The sequence below is a fragment of the Apodemus sylvaticus genome, chromosome 4 (genome assembly GCF_947179515.1).
Source record: "Apodemus sylvaticus chromosome 4, mApoSyl1.1, whole genome shotgun sequence".
Lineage (NCBI taxonomy): Eukaryota > Metazoa > Chordata > Mammalia > Rodentia > Muridae > Apodemus > Apodemus sylvaticus.
Window position 1 is genome coordinate 153,781,079 of NC_067475.1, and position 26,131 is coordinate 153,807,209.

A 26,131-nucleotide genomic window follows, 5' to 3' on the forward strand; every position below is an offset into this window, starting at 1 on the left:
TTGGATTGCAGAAAAAAAATCTCTCCTTAGGCCAAAGGCCTCTAGTGAACAGCTGAGCAAACTAGCACATCGAGATCAATACCTCAGGTCAAATACTGTTTTAAATGACAAAAAATACAGTTACGATAACTACAACAAAGACAACCATATTAAGTTATTATCTAACTTCTGAAGGGCCGAAAATCATGTCTATTACTGGAAGCATGGGATCACATGAAGCCATGGCTCTTAGAGAAGGTCCTATTAACATTTCTCTAAACAAGCGTGATTCTCAACACTGTTCTGAATATTTAAGTAATTAATAGCTGTAGATGATAGAATAAATTCATTTAAAGAAAATATGTTATACTGAACTATGATTCTGAAATAAGCAATCATTGTGATGGGAAATATACAAATCTTCAATGCTGTCTGACCTCCCTGTGGATGACACTTTCTGACTCTATTCAGTAAACCATATGCATTTTAAAAGTCTCCTATGATTTTGGCATGTTCGTCTCTAAGGTTCACGTTGTTAATGAAGCTGAATTTTCACATATACCTTTGATAGGTTAAAAAAGATTAAAGTATTGAGAATATTTGTGAATGAATATACATTTCACAATGTTTTGTAGAAAACTCCTCCTTTTCTTGGTCAGATATTATTACTGATATTTAACATCTATTCATCTATCTATCTATCATTTATCATATCACATATATTTTGATGAAAATCGTGTATTTAAGAAAGACACGTATGGTTCTATAATTGTTAAAATAATGTATTTTTAAAGCCAAAATATTGAAGGACCTGAAATGTACTTGTCCCTTAGTCAGTTACAGCATGAGCCTTTATTATATCATCACAATGGCCTGTGAACCTGACTGCCAAAGCATCCTCAGACTTCAGTGGTTGGTTTACCAACTGTAGTCTTCAGTTTGGTATTTATGCCAGGAAGAAAGTGATAGCTTCACATTCACTGATTGGTCCTCAATTTCAGGCTCCACTGTAAAGGTATGTATGTAATAACTAATTTGATTCCTATGATAGCCTAATGGAATCAGGAAGTGTTCAACCTTGATTTTCTGCCTCTTGTAAGCTAGCTTTAAACTTGGCTGTGGTTTCATGAAAAGGTTCTCATTATCAATATTTAGTACCAATCCCTTAAAGAAACAAAGTCATCACATAAGGAATAGTATGCTTTTAGCTTCCAGAAGAGTACTTTCTAGAAGTCTTCAAAAACTAGGGAAATATCAGGACAGGGAAGCTGGAGGGGGTTGATTGGGAAACAGGAAGAGGGAAGAGGGTTTATGGGACTTTCAGGAGGGGAAAGCAGGAAAGGGGAAATCATTTGAAATGTAAATAAAGAATATATCTAATTAAAAAAGAAAGAAATTAAACTCTTAAATCATCAAAAAGAAGCATACCTGTACATAGTATTTGTTATACAAATAAATGTAATTGTATGGTGAAATTATATTATTATTATGTATAATTTAAGCGCTTCTGTCCTGTTATTCAATGAATAGGTAAAGTTTTAGGTTTTCTAGTTTTAATCTATTAAAAAATTATTAGCAAAAGTAAAAAAAAAATACCTATCCTGGATTTGAGAGAGGATTATTTTCTAGAATATTTTCTTGTTTTACACATCATGAGCACAAACTTTTATTGTAATCTGGTCAGACTTCAACCTAAAATGTATGAATTCTCTGGTTTTCAGCAAATTGTTATTTTTCCTATATATATTGTGGTTTTTAAAGTTTCAAATATTTTAATGTTCACTCAGATAGAAAGAAATCACTTTCCACTCACTTCCAAGTATTTCATTTAGTTTTAATTTTTAATACCATTAAACTGAATTGGTATTATTTTTGTAAAATATCTTTACATTATTGATTGATGTAAAGATGTGTTATGATAACTATTGGCTGTTGTTACTTCTAACTCTTTGTATCTCACGGGGCTTAAATGCTTTCTACGTAAAAGCTGGTGTCTCTCTACATATTCTTTGAAAGATATATGTTTTAGGCAGCATTATAATACTTAATATGTGTTTTAGTATTCAAATTGTATGCAGGGAACAGCAAAGAAACCATCAAAGAATAGCTATGAATCCATATGTCTATTGATCTATCATCCATCAGTCTTTATAGTCTGTCTCTCACCTATATACCGTTCATACACATAAGTATAGTTGTGAAAATTTGTTATTCCTTACAAAGACTTATGGTTCATTAATGGTTTGAAAAACAATTTTGAAGCCACAAAGTACAAGTAAGGGAAATGCATGTGTCTCTTTGTCAGATGGCATGAGCCATAAACAATTGACATTCTTTTTTTTTTAATTTTTTTTATTCGATATAATTTATTTACATTTCAAATGATTTCCCCTTTTCTAGCCCCCCCACTCCCTGAAAGTCCCGTAAGCCCCCTTCTCTTCCCCTGTCCTCCCACCCACCCCTTCCCACTTCCCCGTTCTGATTTTGCCGAATACTGTTTCACTGAGTCTTTCCAGAACCAGGGGCCACTCCTCCTTTCTTCTTGTACCTCATTTGATGTGTGGATTATGTTTTGGGTATTCTAGTTTTCTAGGTTAATAACCACTTATTAGTGAGTGCATACCATGACTCACCTTTTGAGTCTGGGTTACCTCACTTAGTATGATGTTCTCTAGCTCCATCCATTTGCCTAAGAATTTCATGAATTCATTGTTTCTAATGGCTGAATAGTACTCCATTGTGTAGATATACCACATTTTTTGCATCCACTCTTCTGTTGAGGGATATCTGGGTTCTTTCCAGCATCTGGCAATTATAAATAGGGCTGCTATGACCATAGTAGAGCATGTATCCTTATTACATGGTGGGGAGTCCTCTGGGTATATGGCCAGGAGTGGTATAGCAGGATCTTCTGGAAGTGAGGTGCCCAGTTTTCGGAGGAACCGCCAGACTGATTTCCAGAGTGGTTGTACCAATTTGCAACCCTACCAGTAGTGGAGGAGTGTTCCACTTTATCCACACCCTCTCCAACACCTGCTGTGTCCTGAATTTTTTTTTTTTGCAGTGATACAAAGGACTTTATTTTAGAAGTGGGTGCAAAAGAGAAAGATCTGTTGGAGAGAGCTGGGCATATACAGAACCTGTCAAAAGACTTGGTGGGCAGATGCTTTTTTTTTTTTTTTTTAATTTTTTTAATTTGATATAATTTATTTACATTTCAAATGATTTCCCTTTTCTAGCCCCCCTACTCCCCGAAAGTCCCGTAAGCCCCCTTCTCTTCCCCTGTCCTCCCACCCACCCCTTCCCACTTCCCCGTTCTGGTTTTGCCGAATACTGTTTCACTGAGTCTTTCCAGAACCAGGGGCCACTCCTCCTTTCTTCTTGTACCTCATTTGATGTGTGGATTATGTTTTGGGTATTCCAGTTTTCTAGGTTAATATCCACTTATTAGTGAGTGCATACCATGATTCACCTTTTGAGTCTGGGTTACCTCACTTAGTATGATATTCTCTAGCTCCATCCATTTGCCTAAGAATTTCATGAATTCATTGTTTCTAATGGCTGAATAGTACTCCATTGTGTAGATATACCACATTTTTTGCATCCACTCTTCTGTTGAGGGATACCTGGGTTCTTTCCAGCATCTGGCAATTATAAATAGGGCTGCTATGAACATAGTAGAGCATGTATCCTTATTACATGGTGGGGAGTCTTCTGGGTATATTCCCAGGAGTGGTATAGCAGGATCTTCTGGAAGTGAGGTGCCCAGTTTTCGGAGGAACCGCCAGACTGCTTTCCAGAGTGGTTGTACCAATTTGCAACCCCACCAGCAGTGGAGGAGTGTTCCTCTTTCTCCACACCCTCTCCAACACCTGCTGTCTCCTGAATTTTTAATCTTTGCCATTCTGACTGGTGTAAGATGAAATCTTAGGGTTGTTTTGATTTGCATTTCCCTAATGACTAATGAAGTTGAGCATTTTTTAAGATGCTTCTCCGCCATCCAAAGTTCTTCAGGTGAGAATTCTTTGTTTAACTCTGTACCCCATTTTTTAATAGGGTTGTTTGGTTTTCTGGAGTCTAACTTCTTGAGTTCTTTATATATATTGGATATTAGCCCTCTATCTGATGTAGGATTGGTGAAGATCTTTTCCCAATTTGTTGGTTGCCGATTTGTCCTCTTGATGGTGTCCTTTGCCTTACAGAAACTTTGTAATTTTAAAAGGTCCCAGATTGTGTCTGTGGACCAGATGGAACCCGTGTGCACCCCCAGTGAGCGCCGCTGGTGTATGCTGCTGTGACCTCCCCTGTGTTCTGCTCACTCTGCTGGGCAGCCGATCCCCCAACCGGGCTGGCACACACAAGGTTAGCCTGGCCGCCCAGGCCCTGAGTCCAGGCAAAAGCCTGGCAGACCAAGGTCCAAGCAAAGTTCCCCTAGGGCTATGACTGTTAATTGGGTCTGCCAGGTGACCTGGATGGCGGGCGTGTGCGCCCACGCTCCCTGAAATAGCCAGGAGAGTCTGCTGTGCTAAAAACCTCCTGAGCGGGTTGACTCACAGATGGCCCACCAGCCGCCCAGTTCTTGGGGTCAGTCCTGTGCCTTTTGGGGCCTAGACCCCTGCTTTGTTAGCCTCAGGCTATGCCTGTTAAGGGTCTGCCTGCCAGAGCTCTCTGTCATCCTGCAGGCAAAATGGCAGTGCGCGCGCGCAGGCCCGGGCAAAAAACCTCCTGGCTGGGTTGGAACCCCAATGGCCACCCGAACAGCCCAGGGCCTGGGTGCAGGCCAATGCCCGTCGGGCTTAGACCCCCGTGGTGTTGGCGTCGGATTATGTTTGTGTACCTCAGTCTGTCCCATCTCTGGAGTCTGAAACCAAGATGGAGATGAGCCTCTCCTGACTGGCGGGAGGCCGAGTTCTGAAGTGGTGTCAGTGCAGCTAAAGGCGCCGCACAACCTCAGCTGCTTGCCGCCCGGCTGGTCAGTGAAGGTCAGTGGTCGTGGGCGCAGGGCCTAACTGGACCCTGTGTCGCCTTAGTTCCACTGCTGATGGCCCTTCAGCTGGACCAGCCACTGCTGCACTGCCGCTGCCAACTATTGACATTCTAATGGTCCTTCGGCCTGACTACTACAGAGGCCTGAAAATGCAATAGTTTGTCTTCCAACTGTAGTCACCAATTTGGTGTTCAGGAGCAGGAAAGGAAAATAAAATTTCAAGTCCATTGAATGGTTTTCCCTTCCAGGCTCCACAGAAAAGGTATTTTTATTACTAATTTGAATCTCATGATAGACTAATTGTATCAGGACGTGTTCTCTCTTGACTCCTCCAGATCATATGAACTAACTCTCAAATCAGCAGTGGTTTCTTGAAAAGGTAGTCATTGGAATATTCAGTACCAATGTTCTGTAGAAACAGCATCATTATGTGAGGAGAAGTGTGCTTTGAGCATAGAGGAGAACAGTTTTCTGTAAATCTTAAAAAAAAAAAAAAATCTGTCCAAGTTAGGAGTGAAGATTTCTTTTTATTGCAACCCATTTGTTTTAGCCACCATGAATACAAAGATTTTTAAAAAGAATTTGTTCTGACTTTCCTGACCAGACCCCAAATCTCTGGTTTTCTTCAAATTGTTATAGTTTCCAACACGTACTGTGTTCATGGAATCTATTTCTGGGTATTTGAACATTAATTCAGATTAGACAGGAACTACTTTCCAGACATGTTCATTTACTTTCAATTTGTTGATCATGAAACTGAGCTGGTATTATTTTTTAACATACCATTCCACTATTGTTTGAAGTATGTGATGACAACCATTGACTGCTGTTCCTCTTGCCTTCGAATCTCACACTTCTTAAATCTTTCTAAATAGAAGCTGATTTCTCTGCATGTTCTTTAAAAGATATTATATTTTGAGCAGAGTAATATTGACTTAATGTATTTTAATATTTGTATTGTATGAGTAGTATAAAGAAACTACAAAAAAAGTTGCCAATCCATTGTTATAGGGAAGAAGGTTATTCTGGATAAGATAAAAATGTTCAGAGGCCCTGAAGGTGTTTAGAGCAGAGACAAACTTCATTTTACCAATACTGTCTAAGAGAGAACAGAGAATATCAGCATAGAAAATTGGAGAAAAATGATGGAGGGAGAGATGCATTGTCTTCCTAAAGAAAATGGGGCTTCTGTAACATTTTGGGAATTAGCTTAGTGCAGAAGCTGATGGAGATCTTTGGGAAGGAACAGAAATCTAATGGAAATGTATAAAAATTAATTTTACTTCCTGTTCAGATAGCAGGAACCCTCAGTGTGGCTACTGGCAATCCTGATAGAAGTCACAAGTCAGTGGATGGCCATATGTTTCTTTTGCCAAAGGCAATGGAAATGACTCTTTATCCTAAAGTTGTTTTTTCACTAATTTTTGATTAATACTAATTTTGATTTTGAGCTTTATGTTTGTTTGTTTCTTTTTTTGAGATCTTTTTCTTAAATAGTCTATATTCTTTGTTTACATTCCAAACAATTTTCCCTTTCCTGGTTCCCTGCTCCCCATAAATCCCATAAGCCCTCTTAGCTCTGCCTATTCCCTAATCAACCCCTCCCACTTCTCTGTCCTGGTAATCCCCTACATTGCTGCATCAAGCATTTCCAGGACCAGGGCCCTCTCCTTCCTTCTTCTTGGGAATCATTTGATATGTGAATTATGTCTTGGGTATTCAGAGCTTCTGGGCTAATATCCACTTATCAGTGACTGCATTCCATGTATGTTCTTTTGTGATTGGGTTACCTCACTTAGGATGATATTTTCCAGTTCCAACCATTTGCCTAAGAATTTCATGAATTCATTGTTTTTAATTGCTGAGTAATATTCCATTGTGTAAATGTACCATATTTTCTTTATCCATTCCTCCATTGAGGGACATCTGGGTTCTTTCCAGCTTCTGGCTATTATAAATAGGGCTGCTATGAACAAAGTGGAGCATGTGTCCTTGTTGCATGCCGGGGAATCCTCTGGGTATATGCCTACGAGTGGTATAACAGGGTCCTCCATAAGTGTCATGCCCAGTTTTTTGAGGAACCGCCAGACTGATTTCCAGAGTGGCTTGTACCAGCTTGCAATCCCACTAGCAGTGGAGGAGTGTTCCTCTTTTCCCACATCCTCGCCAACACCTGTTGTCTAGTGAGTTTTTAATCTTAGCCATTCTGACTGGTGTGTGATGAAATCTCAGGGTTGTTTTGAATTGCATTTCCCTAATGACTAATGATGTTGAACATTTCTTAAGGTGCTTCTCAGCCATTTGAACTTCTTCAGGTGAAAATTCTTTGTTTAGCTCTGTTCACCATCTTTTAATAGGGTATTTGGTTCCTTAGGGTCTAACTTCTTCAGTTCTTTGTATATATTGGATATTAGCCCTCTGTCGGATGTTGGGTTGGTGAAGATCTTTTCCCAATTTGTTGGTTGCCGTTTTCTTCTTTTGACAGTGTCCTTTGCCTATCAGAAACTTTGTAATTTTATGAGGTCCCATTTGTCAGTTCTTGATTTTAGAGCATAAGCTATTGGTATTCTGTTCAGGAACTTTTCCTCTGTGCCCATGTCCTCAAGGGTCTTTCCCAGTTTCTTTTCTATTAGTTTCATTGTGTCTGCTTTTATGTGGAGGTCCTTGATCGATTTGGAGTTGAGCTTAGTAGAAAGATATAAGAATCAATCGATTTGCACTTTTTTTTTATTATTCTTTTTTTATTCGATATAATTTATTTACATTTCAAATGATTTCCCCTTTTCTAGCCCCCCCCCACTCCCCGAAAGTCCCGTAAGCCCCCTTCTCTTCCCCTGTCCTCCCTCCCACCCCTTCCCAGTTCCCCGTTCTGGTTTTGCCAAATACTGTTTCACTGAGTCTTTCCAGAACCAGGGACCACTCCTGCTTTCTTCTTGTATCTCATTTGATGTGTGGATTATGTTTTGGGTATTCCAGTTTTCTAGGTTAATATCCACTTATTAGTGAGTGCATACCATGATTCACCTTTTGAGTCTGGGTTACCTCACTTAGTATGATGTTCTCTAGCTCCATCCATTTGCCTAAGAATTTCATGAATTCATTGTTTCTAATGGCTGAATAGTACTCCATTGTGTAGATATACCACATTTTTTGCATCCACTCTTCTGTTGAGGGATACCTGGGTTCTTTCCAGCATCTGGCAATTATAAATAGGGCTGCTATGAACATAGTAGAGCATGTATCCTTATTACATGGTGGGGAATCCTCTGGGTATATGCCCAGGAGTGGTATAGCAGGATCTTCTGGAAGTGAGGTGCCCAGTTTTCGGAGGAACCGCCAGACTGCTTTCCAGAGTGGTTGTACCAATTTGCAACCCCACCAGCAGTGGAGGAGTGTTCCTCTTTCTCCACACCCTCTCCAACACCTGCTGTCTCCTGAATTTTTAATCTTAGCCATTCTGACTGGTGTAAGATGAAATCTTAGGGTTGTTTTGATTTGCATTTCCCTAATGACTAATGAAGTTGAGCATTTTTTAAGATGCTTCTCCGCCATCCAAAGTTCTTCAGGTGAGAATTCTTTGTTTAACTCTGTACCCCATTTTTTAATAGGGTTGTTCGGTTTTCTGGAGTCTAACTTCTTGAGTTCTTTATATATATTGGATATTAGCCCTCTATCTGATGTAGGATTGGTGAAGATCTTTTCCCAATTTGTTGGTTGCCGATCTGTCCTCTTGATGGTGTCCTTTGCCTTACAGAAACTCTGTAACCTTATGAGGTCCCATTTGTCAATTCTTGCTCTTAGAGCATACGCTATTGGTGTTCTGTTCAGAAACTTTCTCCCTGTACCGATGTCCTCAAGGGTCTTCCCCAGTTTCTTTTCTATTAGCTTCAGAGTGTCTGGCTTTATGTGGAGGTCCTTGATCCATTTGGATTTGAGCTTAGTACAAGGAGACAAGGATGGATCAATTCGCAATCTTCTGCATGCTGACCTCCAGTTGAACCAGCACCATTTGTTAAAAAGGCTATCTTTTTTCCATTGGATGTTTTCAGCCTCTTTGTCGAGGATCAAGTGGCCATAGGTGTGTGGGTTCATTTCTGGATCTTCAATCCTGTTCCATTGATCCTCCTGCCTGTCACTGTACCAATACCATGCAGTTTTTAACACTATAAAATTCTTGCCAACCGAATCCAAGAACACATCAAAACGATCATCCACCATGATCAAGTAGGCTTTATCCCGGGAATGCAGGGTTGGTTCAATATACGGAAATCCATCAATACAATCCACTACATAAACAAACTCAAAGAACAAAACCACATGGTCATTTCATTGGATGCTGAAAAAGCATTTGACAAAATTCAGCATCCTTTCATGCTTAAAGTCTTGGAGAGAACAGGAATTCAAGGCCCATACCTAAACATAGTAAAAGCAATATACAGCAAACCGGTAGCCAGCATCAAACTAAACGGAGAGAAACTTGAAGCAATCCCACTGAAATCAGGGACCAGACAAGGCTGCCCCCTTTCTCCTTATCTTTTCAATATTGTACTTGAGGTACTAGCTCGGGCAATTCGACAACATAAGGAGGTCAAAGGGATACAAATTGGAAAGGAGGAAGTCAAACTATCATTATTTGCAGACGACATGATCGTCTACCTAAGTGACCCAAAGAACTCCACTAGAGAGCTCCTACAGCTGATAAACAACTTCAGCAAAGTGGCAGGTTATAAAATCAACTCAAGCAAATCAGTGGCCTTCCTATACTCAAAGGATAAGCAGGCTGAGAAAGAAATTAGGGAAATGACCCCCTTCACAATAGCCACAAACAGTATAAAGTATCTTGGGGTGACTCTTACCAAACATGCGAAAGATCTGTATGACAAGAACTTCAAGACTCTGAAGAAGGAAATGGAAGAAGACCTCAAAAAATGGGAAAACCTCCCATGCTCATGGATCGGTAGAATCAATATAGTTAAAATGGCCATTTTGCCTAAAGCACTATACAGATTCAATGCAATACCCATCAAAATCCCAACTCAATTCTTCACAGAGTTAGAAAGAGCAATTATCAAATTCATCTGGAACAACAAAAAACCCAGGATAGCTAAAACTATTCTCAGCAACAAAAGAAAATCTGGGGGAATCAGTATCCCTGACCTCAAGCAATACTACAGAGCAATAGTGTTAAAAACTGCGATTTGCACTTTTTGCATGCTGACCTCCAGTTGAACCAACACCATTTGTTGAAAAGGCTTTTTTTTTTTTTTTTTTTTAGGTGTGGCCCCGAATAAGACTTTATTTACATGAACAAGTGGTAGGTCAGATTTTGCTGAGGCCAAATCATCTGCCTCTAGATACATACAAATAAAAGGACTGGAGTGGGACAAAATGAGAGTTTTTATCCTTCATTATAGAGATGTATCCTCATTTACCTTAGTTTTCTTTCTTAACATCAAAACAAGAAAGGGTTCGTGAAATCCAGTTTTCAGGGCTCCAAGTGCTGATACAGATAGTGAATATAAAACTCCTTTGAAGCTTTAGAGCATTATTTATGATTAAAGTATATAAGACTCATCCCAGAAAACTTTTATCCCATTTGTCTTTTTTTATCAAACATGTTTGTTTTTAAATTTTGATATTCAAAATTATAGTTTGGGTAGTTTTTTTATTGGATATATTCTTCATTTACATTTCAAATGATTTCCCCCTTTCCTTGATTCTCCCCTCCCCGCAAGTCCCATAAGCCCTTTTCCCTCTCCCTGTTCCCCCATCCACCCCTTCCCACTTCCCTGTTCTGGTATTGCCCTACACGGCTATACTGAGCCTTTCCAGAACCAAGGGCCACTCTTTCCTTCTTCTTGGACATCATTTGATATGTGGATTGTGTCTTGGGTATTCCAAGCTTCTAGGTTAATATCCACTTATTAGTGAGTGCATACCATGAGGGTTATCTCACTTAGGATGATGTTCTCCAGCTCCATCCATATATTTAAAAATTTCATCAATTCATGGTTTCTAATGGCTGAATAGCACTCCGTTGTGTATATATACCACATTTTTTTGTATCCATTCCTCTGTTGAGGGATATCTGGGTTCCTTCCAGCTTCTGGCTATTATAAATAGGGCTGCTATGAACATCGTAGATCCTGTAATGTAGCCATATTACATGCTGGGGAATCCTCTGGGTATATGCTCATGAGTGGTATAACAGGGTCCTCCACAAGTGTCATGCCCAGTTTTCTGAGGAGCCACCAGACTGATTTCCAGAGTCGTTGTACCAGCTTGCAATCCCATCAGCAGTGGATTAGTGTTCCTCTTTTTCCACATCCTCGCCAACACCTGCTGTCTACTGAGTTTTTAATTTTAGCCATTCTGTTGGTGTGAGGTGAAATCTCAGGGTTGTTTTGATTTGCATTTCCCTAATGACTAATGATGTTGAACATTTCTTAAGGTGCTTCTCAATCATCTGAAGTTCTTCAGGTGAAAATCCTTTGTTTAGCTCTCTATGCCATTTTTAATAGGGTTATTTGTTTTTTTTTTTTTGAGTTCTTTGTATATATTTGATATTAGCCATCTGTCAGATGTAGGGTTAGTGAAGATCTTCTACCAATATGTTGGTTGCCGTTTTGTCCTTTTGAAGGTGTCCTTTGCCTTACAAAAACTTTGCAATTTCATGAGGTCCCATTTGCCAATTCTTGATTTTAGAGCAGAAGCTATTGGTGTTCTGTTCAGGAACTTTCTCCCTGTGCCCATGTCCTCAAGAGATTTCCACAGTTTCTTTTCTATTAGATTCAGTGTGTCTGGCTTTTTGTGGAAGTTCTTGATCCACTTGGAGTTGAGCTTTGTATAAGGAGATAAGAATGGATCAATTTGCATTCTTCTGCATGCTGACCTCCAATTGAACTAGCAACATTTGTTGAAAATGCTATCTTTTTTCCACTGGATATTTTCAGCTCCTTTGTCGAAGATCAAGTGACCATAGGTGTGTGGGTTCATTTCTGGGTCTTCAACCCTATTCCATTGATCCACCTGTCACTGTACCAATACGATGCTGTTTTTTTTTTTTTTTTTTTTTTTAAACACTATTGCTCTGTAGTATTGCTTGAGGTCCGGGATACTGGTTCTTTTACTGTTGAGAATAGATTTAGCTATCCTGGGTTTTTTGTTATTCCAGATGAATTTGAGAATTGCTCTTTCTAACTCTATAAAGAACTGAGTTGGGATTTTGATGGGGATTGCAATGAATCTGTATATTACTTTTGGCAAGATGGCCATTTTTACTATATTAATCCTGACAATCCATGAGAATGGAAGGTTTTTCCATTTTGTAAGCTCTTTTTCGATTTCCTTCTTCAGAGATCTGAAGTTCTTGTCATTAAGATCTTTTACTAGTTTGGTTAGCATCACACCAAGATAATTTATATTATTTGTGGCTATTGTGAAGGTTGTCATTTCCCTAATTTCTTTCTCAGCATGCTTATCATTTGAGTATATGAAGGCTATTGATATTCTTGAGTTGATTTTATAACCAGCCACTATGCTGAAGTTGTTTATCAGCTGTAGGAGTTCTCTGGTGGAGTTTTTTGGGTCAATTAAGTATACTATCCTATCATCTACTAATAGTGATAGTTTGAACGCTTCCTTTTCAATTTGTATCCCTTTGGCCTCCTTACATTGTCTAATTGCTCTAGCTAAAACTTCAAGTACTATATTGAAAAGATATGGAGAGAGGGGGCAGGCTTGTCTAGTGCCTGATTTTATTGGGAGTGTTTCAAGTTTCTCTCCACTTAGTTTGATGTTGGCTCCCTGTTTGCTATATATTGCTTTTACTATGTTTAGGTATGTGCCTTGAATTCCTGCTCTTTCCAAGACTTTTAGCATGAAAGGATGCTGAATTTTGTCAAATGCTTTTTCAGCATCTAATGAAATGACCATGTGTTTTTTTTTTTCTCTGAGTTTATTTATGTAATGGATTGCATTGATGGATTTCCATATATTGAACCAACCCTGCATTCCTGGGATGAAGCCTACTTGATCAATGGTGAATGATCTTTTTGATATGTTCTTGAATTCAGTTGGCAAGAATTTTCTTGAGTATTTTTGCATCGCTATTCATAAGGGAATTTTGTCTGAAGTTCTCTTTCTTTGTTGGATCTTTATGTTTTTTGGTATCAGCGTAATTTTGGCTTCATGGAACGAGTTGGATAGTGTTCCTTTTGTTTCTATTTTGTGGAATCATTTGATGAGTATTGGTGTTAGGACTTCTTTGAAGGTCTGATGGAATTCTGCACTAAAACCATCTGGTCCTGTGCTTTTTTTTTGGTTAGAATACCTTCAATGACAACTTCTATTTCCCTAGGGGTTATGGGACTGTTTATATGATCTATTTGATCCTGATTTAAATTGGATGTTTGGTATCTGTCTAGGAAATTGTCCCTTTCCTCCAGATTTTTCAGTTGTCTTGAGTATAGGCTTTTGTGGTAGGATCTGATGATTTTTTTTTTAATTTTATCAGTTTCTGTTGTTATATATCCCCTTTCATTTTTAATTTTGTTAATTTGGATATTGTCTCTGTGCCCTCTGGTTAGTCTGGCTTAGTGTTAATCTATCTTGGTGATTCTCTCAAAGAACCAGCTCCTAGTTTTGTTGATTTGTTGTTTGGTTCTCTTTGTTTCTACTTGATTGATTTTAAAGATTTCTTCTCTTCTACTCCTCTTGTGTGAATTATCTTCTTTTTGTTCCAGGTATTTCAGGTGTGCTCTTAAGCTGCTAGTCTTTGCTCTCTGCAGTTTCTTTTTGGAGGCACTCAGGGCTTTGCACTGCTTTCATTGTATCCCATAAATAAAATAAATTCTAAATAAAAAGTCTTTGATTTCTTTCTTTATTTCTTCCTTGACCAAGGTATCATTGAGTAGAATATTGTTAAGCTTCCATGTGTATGTGAGCTTTCTGGGTTTGTTTGGTTTTTGTTTTTGTTTTTGTTTTTGCTGTTGAAGACCACTCTTACTCCATAGTGATCTGATAGAAGGCATGGGATTAATTTGAACTTCTTATATCTGTTGAGGTCTGTCTTGTGACCAATTATATGGTCAGTTTTGGAGAAGGTACCATGAGGTGCTTAGAAAAACGTATACTCTTTTGCTTTAGGATTAAATGTTATATATATGTTAAATCCAGTTGGTCCAAAGCTTCAATTAGTTTAACTGTGTCCATGTTTAGCTTCTGTTTTCTGGTCAGTCTATTGAGGAGAGTGAAGTGTCGAAGTCACCCACAATTATTGTGTTAGTTGTAATGTGTGCTTTGAGGTTTAGAAAAGTTTCTTTTACAAATGAGGGTGCCCTTGCACTTTAGCATAGATGTTCAGAACTGAGAGTTCTTCTTGCTGGATATTTGCTTTGACCAGTAAGAAATGCCCTTCCATGTGTCTTTTAATGACTTTAGGGTGAAAGTCAATTTTATCTGATATTAGAATGGCAACTCCAGCTTGTTTCCTGAGACCATTTGCTTGTAAAATTATTTTCCAGCCTTTTATTCTGAGGTAGTGTTTGTCTTTGATACTGAGGTGTGTTTCCTGTATGCAGCAAAATGTAGGGTCCTGTTTACATATCCAGTCTGTTAGTCTATGTCTTTTTATTGGGGGAATTGAGTCCATTGATATTAAGAGATATTAAGGAATAGTGATTACTTCTTCCTGTCATTTTTGAGGTTATTTTTATATTTGAGTGGTTATCTTCTTTTGGGTTTGATGAAAGAGTGTTACTATCTTGCTTTTTCCAGGGTGTACTTTCCATCCTTGTATTGGAGTTTTCCACCTACAATCCTTTTTAGGGCTGGGTTTGTGGAAAGATATTGTGTAAATTTGGTTTTGTCATGGAATATCTTGGTTTCTTCATCTATGGTGATTGAGAGTTAATCTTGACTGGCCTTTGTGTTCTCTTAGAGTCTGCATGAGATTTCCTTGATCTTCTAGCTTTCATGGTCTCTGGTGGAATTCTGGTGGAATTCTGATTAGTCTTTATATTTTACTTGGCCTTTTTCTCTTACTGGATTTAATATTCTTTCTTTGTTTAGTACATTTGGGGTTTTGATTATTATGTGATGGGAGATATTTCTGTTCTGGTTCAGTCTGTTTGGAATTCTGTAGTCTTCTTGTATGTTTATGGGTATCTATCTCTCTCTTTAAGTTAGGGAAGTTTTCTTCCATAATTTTGTTGAAGATATTTGCTGGCCCTTTAAGTTGTAAATCTTCATTCTCATCTATATATGTAATTCTTAGGTTTGGACTTCTTATTGTGTCCTGGATTTCCTGGATGTTTTGGGTTACAAGCTTTTTACATTTTGCATTTTCTTTGACTCTTGAGTTAATGCTTTCTATGTAACTTTAGCACCTGGGATTCTTTCTTCTGTCTCTTGTATTCTGCTCTTGATATTTGCATCTATGGCCCCTGATTTCTTCCCAAGGTTTTCTATCTCCAAAATTGTCCCCCTTTGTGACTTTTTAGTCGTTTTGACTTCTGTTTTTAGATCCTGGATGGTTTTGCTCAGTTCCTTCGCTTGTTTGTTTGTGTTTTACCTTAATTTTTGAGATTTTGTGTTTCCTCTTTCCTGACTTAAGCCTGTTGACTCAAGTTCTCCTGCATTTCTGTAAGTGATTTTGCGGTTCCTCTTTATTCACTTCTATCTGTTGTCCCATATTCTCCTGAATATCTTTAAGTGATTTTTGTTTTTCCTTTGTAAGAGCTTCTACCTTTTGATTCATGTTCTCCTGTATTTCTTTAAGAGATTTATTTATGTCCTTGTCATCCTTTAATAGCATCATGAGATTTTATTCTAAATCCAAATCTTGTTTGTCTGGTGTGTTGGGGTATCCAGGACTTGCTGTTGTCAGAGAATTGTGTTCGGATGCTGCCCTATTGCCTTGATTTCTGTTAGGAATGTTCCTATGTTTGTCCTTTCTCATCTTTTATCTCTGGTATCAGTTGTCGTGTTGTCACTGGCTTGTGCTTGAACATCCTGTGAGTCTGTAAGGCTATTTCCGTACCTCTGGATGACTGGCTTTTCCCCTGACACAGATTGCTGATGGGCTGCCCTACTCTATGGTACCATTGGAGGTCTGGTGTGCCTTGACCCAAGTAAAGTTGTGTTTGGGTTGTCTCTGTGAACCTGGAGTTGCTCCTGTCTGGTACATCTAGGTGCAAAGATGGTGGAGGCTACGGGGACCCCTTCCAAGTGTAGGTTACTTTGCAGGGCAAATGTCCCATGACAAGGCTGGTACACAGATGAGTGGCAGAGCTGCCCAGGCCTTTGGCTCAGGTAGAAGCATGGTGGGCTGTGTCCTGAGCAATGTTAAACTCGGGATATGTCTATGTACCTGGTGTTGCCTGTCTGGTCTGTCCAGGAGCAAAGATGTTCATCTGTTTCTAACCACCAGGAATCCATCTGTACTCTATCCTGAGCTGGGCCAATATTGCCATTTTAGAATATAAGGACTCCCTGAGAACTAACTAGATTTAATGTTTAGAAAAACCTGGCTATTTTTTTGACCTCAACATATATTAACTTACAAAGAGTAAAATATGTCATTTCAAAACATACATTTCACTCACATGTTTTCTTTACCATAATGTATCAGTCATTTGAAATCAGTCTTATGCACTAGAAAATTATTATGAAGAACTTTGCAGTTTGGTAGTCTTTTGCTATCTTAATTAGTACCATATACTTCCACAAATCAGTGAAACTGCACTGTTTGTTCAAGGCACAATTCATAACTATTCTGAAAATTCAATCATTTTAAAAACTCAGGCATTCTAATTTAATATGATCTTTGATTGTTATGTATCCAAAGTATACTATGTATTTAATTTCTAGATTCACAGATTATCTCCCATGTTGTTTCATTCTCAATTCTTTGTGCCACTAGGCATTAAAATATAAATGTTATTACATACTAATAAGCATGTAACCTCTTCTGTAGTTCTCAATGCTGTCTGACTTTCCTATGCAAGAAGCTCTCTGACTATACCCCACAAGCACTGTTATCTTTAAGGACTCCTGCAATTTTGGCATGTCTTAGACTCTTAGGATCATAGCGTAAATGATATCTCAATACTGCCCTTTTTACCTTAACCTTTCATGGGTTAACAGAAGTAGATATTGAGAATCTATAGGGTTGAATATACATTTCAAAATACTTTACAGAAATATTTCTCCTATTCTTGTACACATATTAGTGCAGATATAAATCCATATCTCTCCCATCTATTATCTATATAATTTCAAACAAATATACATGTAGATGAGAAAAATTTGATCTTCTGTATAAATACATGAGGATCAGCAATTATTCAAAAATAAAAAGCCACAAAGCTGAAGGGAATGAGGTGTATGTGGCATTTTCTCATATATTACATAGCCTTACACTATGGACATCACATTTCTAATTTACCATGGTTTTCTGTGATGATTTGTTTTCCATCAGTTGCTATATAATTAATTATAAGATTTACTGAGAATTTCCCAAGCTATTTTAGTCATTATTTGTTGTGCTTCTCAGCTGTACTACATAAACTTTATTGTATCCTAATATGTATGTATCTTCCTCCAAAGTCTTCAGTGTTTCCTCTGATTTTTGCATTTATTAGACTCTAAGGTTCAGAGTGTTGATGAAGTCTTCATGCTGTCTTTTTCACATTCACTCTGGATAGGTTAAAAAATTAAGAACCGAGAATCTTTGGAGATGAATATACATTTCATAATATTTTAAACAAATATTTCTCTTATTATTATACACATATTATTGTGGTCTATCTGTCAATCTATCTGTCTTTCCATCTATCTATCTATCTGTCTGTCTGTCTACCTATCTATCTTTGTGAAAATGTTATTCCTTACAATTATTCAAACAACTACTAAAAATATAATTTTTGAAGCCACTAAGTATAAGGAAAGGCAATGCATGTGTCACTGTTTCAGATGACATGAGCCTTAGACTATTGATATCACAATGGTCCTTCAGCCTGAGTACTGCAGAGGCCCCCAGACTTCAGTAGTTTGTCTACCAACTGCACTCACCAATTGGTTGTTCATGCGTTGGAAGACAGAATTTCGAGTTTGTTAAAAGATTCTCCCTTCTAGGCTCCACGGAAAAGGTATTTTTTAAATCTAATTTGAATCTCATGATAGACTAATTATATAAGAAAGTGTTTTCTCTTGATTCCTCTAGATATCAACTAACTCTCAATTTAGCAGTGGTTTCTTGAGAAGGTAGTCATTGAAGGAATATTCAGTACAAATCTTCTGTAGAAAGAGTATTATTAAGTGAGTTTAGGGATTCTTTGAGCATATAGGAGAATGGGTTCTGAAAATATTAAGAAAAAAATCGGTCCAAATTATGAGTGAGGATTATTTTATCTTCATTCCAATTTTTCTAACCACCATGACTACAAAGATTTTTAAAATGGATTTGTTCTGACTTTGGTAGACCCCAAATCTCTGGTTTCCTTCAAATTGTTATAGTTTCCAATACACATTGTGTTCATGGAATCTATTTCAAGATATTTGAATGTTAATTCAGATTAGACAGGAACTACTTTCCAGATACTTTTATTTACTTTCAATTTGTTTATCATGAAACTGAGTTGGTATTATCTTTCAACATATTTTTACATTAATGTTTCTGTGTGCAATACAACCATTGGTTCCTGTATCTCTTTTACACATTGATTCGCATGGATCCCAAAGGCTTTCTAAGTAAAGAGATCATGCATCTGTGCATAATCTTTGAAAGATGTATTATGATTTGGGCAGAATTATATTCCCTTAAAAAATATTTCTCATAAATAACCCATTTGTATGAGCAGGTTACTGTAAAGAAACATCCAGAAGATTAGTCACTCCAGTATTACAGGGAAGAATTTCATTATGGATAAGAGAGGAAACTGGTCATAGTCAGCTGGAAAATGTTGGAGCAGAGAGAAAACAGAAAGAGATTTTGTATGGCCAAGGCTGGGTAATCAAAAAGGAAGAATATCTGGAGAGAAAAATGGGGATGATTTGAGTAGGAGAGCTTTGTATTCATTAAGATGGAGAAGAGGTTCTATAGTTAACTCAGCACAGGAGAGCTTTTGGAGAGGTACAGGAATCTAGGTGGAGACTTTAAGATGTACAAGTATTTTTATTTCCCAGAATCAATGTTGATATCTCTAGAGGCAAGAATCAAGGAAAATGAGTCCTTTTCCTGGAATAGACCAACTCACAAATATTTTTTGAATGCTGGAGAGTTAGTTAGTTAGATTGGTTTTCTGATTTGACAGTGACCTAGTTTATTATAACAGTTTTGACAGCTCAGCTGAACATCAGAATCACCAAAGCAGACTTCTTTGGCTTGAGTTGTTTAGATTAATACAATTACACCTTCAGAAGACCATATAGCCCACCATGAGCCCATTTCTAAATTTTCACTGTTCAAGACAGTTTGAGGAAGGCACAATGACATTAAAAAGAAATTTCTGAAGGAAACAGACATATGGGCCAATATGGGAAAGGCCAGGGTGAACACATGTATAAAAAAATAATCTAAATTTTTTAACTATGGTTCATTAAATTTTTCTATCTTTCCCATTAGCATATTATTTATGTTAAGAGTTACAATTATCTTTTAATATCACATACTTTTTTTGTGAATTTCATACTTGTATACAATATATTAACTGTTATCATCATAAATGTTTCTATGATATTCCTCAGATATTCCCTTTAAACTTTATTTACTGTGTTTTCATACGATGAATCCTTTAAAATTTAGTATGAACATTGGTCTTATCCACTGAATACTCGTTCTATTAGGTGGAGACCTCTACCAGGAGTACCTTATTTTATATAAATTGAAACACTTATGAAGAAAGACATGGGAGAAATACAACGCACCTTGCTGTGCCAAGGCCCCGTGGAACTCACAAGAGGCATGAAGATGTGTAAAAAACACCTATCATTATTCAGCGACGTCTTGGTTGTTTCTAATAACCTGTGAGTATCTGCAACATGCATTCCTTATTGTTAGAGGCTACACTTTAACTAGGCCTTTTTTTTTTTTTACAAATATAAAATGTTGTTTTACTTCTTTTTTAAAAAAATATTATACTTACTTTATTACTTCATGATTGCAACTTTTTAGTCTTCTGTGGTTGAGGTTTGGCAGACACTCTCCTACACATTTCTCAATTTGTTTTGTCACAAGTTTTCGACACATTTTTAAAAGAATGAGTTATTAAAGGTGCTATCCTGCTATTTGAATCTGGGGAAACAATAACAAACTTGAAAAGGAGGCAGATGTGCAAGCACATGCCAGTAATTCTAGTATTGTTAAAGCTGACTTATGAGTATTGAAACTGTGGGATATGTGGACTATACAGTGAGACATGTTCCCAAGATTAAATATTTAAAATATGAGAAGTAGGTGTCCTCTTCTTGCTTATTGTTTTCAGATAGACTGTAGATAAAAGAGGGAAGGAATCCCTGATTATTATCCTTGTACACAAGTGGCAACCCATGTAAGCCTCTTGACCACATAGTTTCCAAATTAGCATTAAAAATTAAGATGCAGCCACAATCCCTACTAATAGCAATTCCTAATCAGGGAAAACTGCAGGTACAGGGTACTTCCTAGTTGGTGATTCTGCATATACTAGATAAAAATGCTGTGATTAAATGAAGCAGTATACAATGATGCACTCTAATTTATGCCCATGGAGGATCTTTTTGTGGGGCCACATCACATAAACTCTCTACTGCCCATGATCATAGCCTTCATATTATTATAGAAGGTACGAAGTTGGTATTAACATTATCAAGTTAATAATTCATGGTACATTCTTATAAGTTCATAAAAGTTTTGAGGACAGAAATCAATAATAAATAATAAAGCTTATTCAGTTTGGGCGATAAACTTTCTGATCGTCCTTAAATAGTATTCCTGAAGATCCACTTCAAAAATTGTGACAAAATGAAATGTTCAGAAGAGAATTCTTCAATACATTGTAGTTACAACCAACTGGGTAAATTTAGTTTTCAACCCTGATCAGTCACTGTAAGCTTGCAGCATAGAAAATGTTTATTAGTGTCTGATGCAGGTTCAAAATAAGTGAATGTCCTGGCTGTTTATCTACCACCCTCATCATTTCTACTCATTTCACCTTACGTCCACACTTGGAAATACTTACATTTTTAAAAGATAGTAGTAGACTCATTGAATAAATATATATATACTGATAGTGTACCTTTTAATGAAATTGGTGTAAGTGAAATTCACTTAGATTTTTGAGAGTAGAGGAAAGTTGTACTGGCTGGTTTTGTGTGGCAACTTGACTCGGGCTGGAGTTATCACAGAGAAAGGAGCTTCAGTTGGGGAAGTGCCTCTATGAGATCCAGCTGTGGGGGCATTTTTCTCAATTAGTGATCAAGTGGGGAGGGCCCCTTGTGGGTGGTACCACCTTTGGGCTGGTGTTCTTGGATTCTATAAGAGAGCAGGCTGAGCAAACCAGGGGAAGCAAGCCAGTAAGAAACATCCCTCCATGGCCTCTGCATCAGCTCCTGCTTCCTGACCTGCTTGAGTTCCAGTCCTGACTTCCTTTAGCGATGAACTGCAATGTGGAAATGTAAGCTCAATAAACCCTTTCCTCCCCCAACTTGTTTCTTGGTCATGATGTTTGTGCAGGAATAGAAACCCTGACTAAGACAAAAGTATAATGAATCTTTTTCTTGAATGACCATATATTTTTTTTCCACTTCTGCTGTGTAGTGATAGTAATTAAAACTATTTTGAGATTGTCATTCATGGTATGGAAAGAGCATAATTATTCTAATAGGAGGTGATTGTCATTATTTCTATTTTCATGGACATTATCTCTTATCAGACATTGAAAAGAGAAGTTTTGGATGTATACATTTCTTCTAAAGTTTGGTTCATACATACGCACACATATGTATATGTATATATCTATAATTAGAAGACTTGAGGTAGAAAAAAGATATAAGTACAAATGTTTCATAAGATTGATACATGTGTTTGTAAGTTTGTATGTGAGTGTGCATGCGTATATCCTTTCACAAATATTACATTATATGCTTGTATTTTGGCTGTTACATGTTACATTAGGTAGAGTGGTAAATCTTTCTCTATAATATCATGTTTCAAAAATGTCACATGTTTGAAGCTTAGATAGATTTATATATAGGACTTTTGAATCAGGATTTATTCTTGTGTCCTATTGTCTCCTGAATCTGAGAGAGGAAGAATCACTATCTTCAGTTTTGGACCAACACATCACCTTAACAGTGTGCAATGCAGAGTTACATACCCAAGTTCACACACACACACACACACACACACACACACACACACACACACACACGTGCCCCCGCGCGCGCACAGACGCTCACACGCACACATACACATGCGCACAAGCACATGCACATTCACACGCACATGCACTTCCTCTCACACATGCATGCACACCGAGGTCATATTCAGCCTATCATAAAGTAATAGAACAGTCACAAATCTGGGAAGGATTATGTCAAAAGATAGAAGGGAAGTTAGAGAGCAAAAAATAAAAAATAAACTGGTCAGAACACAGTGTATATGTTTGTGAATTTCTCAAAGGACCAGCTCCATAGAAAAGGAATGATGGAAGAAGGAAAGTAATCCTTCCAAGATTACTACTTCTTACAAACACTTTTGATTAGATCACAATGTTTGATTCGAAGACATTTCCAATTATTTGTTTAAATTATTGGGATAAATAATCATCTTTCTGGATTCTTGAATGAGATGTGCTTTGTATGTTTATAAAAGGAGCCATTGAAGTGTGCTGAAGTGACATCTTAGTATACAAAGAAGGACAATGGAAGATTATTTTTATCCAGCCAGACAATGTTTCTATATAATTTAATTTTGAAAGATTATTAAATGTAATTAAGTAAAACACAAAATTTTAACAAATTTTTTTTGGTATGGACAGTATGGAAATATAGCAATATGGTTAATTATTATCAAAATCACAAAGAGAAATCATGAAATACATGGCCTTCTAAAAATGCCATATATATACACAGACACACACAGACACATATAAACACACATATTCATAGTATAGTCATTCTAAAATTTCTCCAATCAGAAAACAATTAGGCTATGTCTATTTGTGAGCATTGAGAAACTAGTATCCAGTAACTTCTTTCAACACAAACTTGGTTGAATTCCATCTACTTTGGCTTGAACTGTGCCTGAATGAAAAAATGGACGGATCCTCCTCTGCTCTGGGACAGGAAGAACCTGGGTATTTCTAAAAGCAATTCCCACTACAATGCAGATCAAACTAACTGAGATACTTGATTCTCTTTCTAGGAAGAAGAGAAAGTTTAAAATAAAACACATAATCCCTTTGCAATACCTGTGTGCTGTGGATAATATGGACATAATCAACCTAGTCAGGATAAATGAAATCTGCACCTGCCGGACACTTGCCCTGTTTTGGCCCACTGGAATGTTTTTGGCCACCTTTAGGTAAGACCTACACTTTGGACTTGTATTCACAGGAGGATAGCTACAGAAATTGTGGGGCAACTTAATGCTTCCTAATTCACAGGTTAAATAATTAACCACAATATTTGCATAATAAGAATCTAGTTTAGTCTGATTGTATACATGCTGTCAAGTTCAATTTTTTTCCTTTTATAGTGTCCCTAGTTTGTCTATACTTTTCAAAACATGCATTTCAAATGTAAGTATATTATTTAATGTTTGATCTAGATGTTCATCAGGACTCCAGAAGATTCTTGGGGTAGAATGGAGAGACATTATTTTCTAAGCAGAATGTGGACCAAACAAGGACTTAGAAGATACCTTCCACATTCTTTGCCCTATAATATCCAGTATCTAGGTTTTAAAAATACAGAAATTGATCTCCCTCCAATAATATTGCATATTTTACTTATATTTAACCAATACCTCCAATACTGCCCAGGTAATTTCCATAAAAATAGTTTTTAATTGAGCACATTAAAAATAGCTACTCATAGAATGCTCAAGTATTTGAATATTTTGTGTCTAATGGTCAACTGATAAGGATAAGGGTCAAGGAGTAAGGTTTAACTGAATCTGCAGGTGATAGACACACACATTAGCTTATTTTGATATGCTGGAGCTCAATGTCCAGGCTCTTCTAAGCCTTCTTCAGTTAACATACCCTTCTTTACACTCCCAGCTCATCACCTCTGAATCTGTACTCAAATTTGTTTGTTCAGTATAATATATATAATACATATTATATATATATATAATATGTATATATGTGTATAGATATGTTTGTATGTGTAGGTTGGGTGTCACAGGCATCATCCACCCTTCTGACAAAAATGATTGTAGGCAGTGAGTAGAGTAGGTAAGCAGTTAATGGTAGAAACATGAATGTGGCAGTCTTTGAACAAGAATCAGTCCATAGTTCCACAGGAATACAGCTTGAGGTTATGAATGTTAGAATCATGGCAAAAGGAAGAAGAAAATTCTGTGAATGAAAGATCTTTGCAGCATAGATAATTATTTTCAGAAAGCGGAAGCTATGTAACTATTAGCTTACAGATGAAAAAACTATAGCTGATATGGGATTGTGAGCATGGGCAAGAGGAATAGTGCATTGGGTGAGGGATACTGTTTGAATCAGAAATACATTGATCAACAAGATAATGTTGATGACTATCAGACACTGAATATGTCAAATATCATTGAGGTATAACTCATTCAATATATAATTATCAGTTATAGAATGTTAGCATTGTGAATTCATCTTTATTCCATCTTTAATTAGAGTATTTTATGCTACAGTGGAATAGTGGTGAGCTTATTTTTAATTTGTACCAGGAGAGTTAACATGGTGACTCACACGAATTAAGCACTAGTTTCTAGGACCTCCTGTCTTGTATGCTAGTTCTGTAATTCACACAAGGAAATAAACAGTATTTTTTTCTTAAACGGTGTTCATCCTGAGTTAAGTGCATTCTAATGAAAGGTCATGTAACTTTCCTGTGGTTTAGTGCGAATAATGATACCTTTCTATATGAACATGTCCTCACGGTAAGAGGACACTTTCTTAATTATCCCTTTATACATATGAAACTAAAGCTAGGAGTAATTGTTGGCACAGCCATAGTCATACAGCTCTTAGAACACAGTCAAGTCTTGACATTCCCAACTAGCTGTCAAACTGTATTCAACTTCCTGTTAAAAGTGTTCCAGTGAAACAAGTCATTCAGAAAAGCAGCCATGTGGAAAATACCATCTACAGGTACACCTTCATGAGGGCCATTGGGTTTTATGAAGATTAATCTTAAAAGTCTCTCCATTGTCAAGACCCTAATCTTGTTTTTCACTTTTAACATTACAGTTCAAAAGAACAGAAAGATCGCTGGTATTATTTTATCAAAAGGTATTTTATTTGTAATTATACTTTAATTCTGTACTGATATGGGAATTGCAGTCGATTATTCATTTCTTCCTTAAAAATATATTTCATAGCCTGTCTCCAAATATGTTGCTGATTAGATGGTCATTGGATACTGCTTTGGATTCTCCTGTCTATTGTATATTTCATTTAACTTTCAGGAAGTTCTGCATTCATTGTCTCCCCTTTATATTGGAGTAAACAGTACTCTTCAGTATTTCTTTGTGTTTGACTCCATAGATGTTATTGTACCATGTCTATTCAAGCCCTCTTGTATTTCCTCTTTTGAAGTAAAGCAGATTTTTGCCTTTTCTTTGTGTATTAGTCACAGAACTTTCTCTAGAGCCACAGAATTTATATATTTTTTTCCTATGTATTAAGGGAACTTACTGTAATGACTAACAGCTGTAGTCTAACTAATCCAACAATGGACAGCTGTGAAAAGGAAGTTAAAATATCTTGTAGTTGTTCAGTCTATGAGGCTAATTTGTTTCACCTGGTCTATTGTATCTACTAGAATCTTGAAGAAGTAGATATTAACAAATGCTCTGGCAGTAAGTGCAAGCAAGCAAAGGAGAGTGAGCCTTTTTTCCAATGTCCTTATGTAGGCCTCCATCAGAGGGTGTGGCTCAGATTAAAGATGTTTACCACCCTGCTTATATCAGGA

At 37.1% G+C, this 26,131-nt stretch overlaps 1 protein-coding gene across 1 annotated transcript in view; it reads left to right on the forward strand.

Annotated features, from left to right (window-relative positions):
- Nucleotides 1-26,131, forward strand: part of LOC127683492 (rho GTPase-activating protein 20-like) — a 785,040-nt gene that overhangs the window by 320,840 nt on the left and 438,069 nt on the right. Inside the window, exon 2 of the mRNA XM_052180768.1 lies at nucleotides 23,373-23,531. Within this exon, the coding sequence (XP_052036728.1) occupies nucleotides 23,373-23,531 (159 nt within the window). The remainder of the gene's footprint in view (nucleotides 1-23,372; nucleotides 23,532-26,131) is intronic.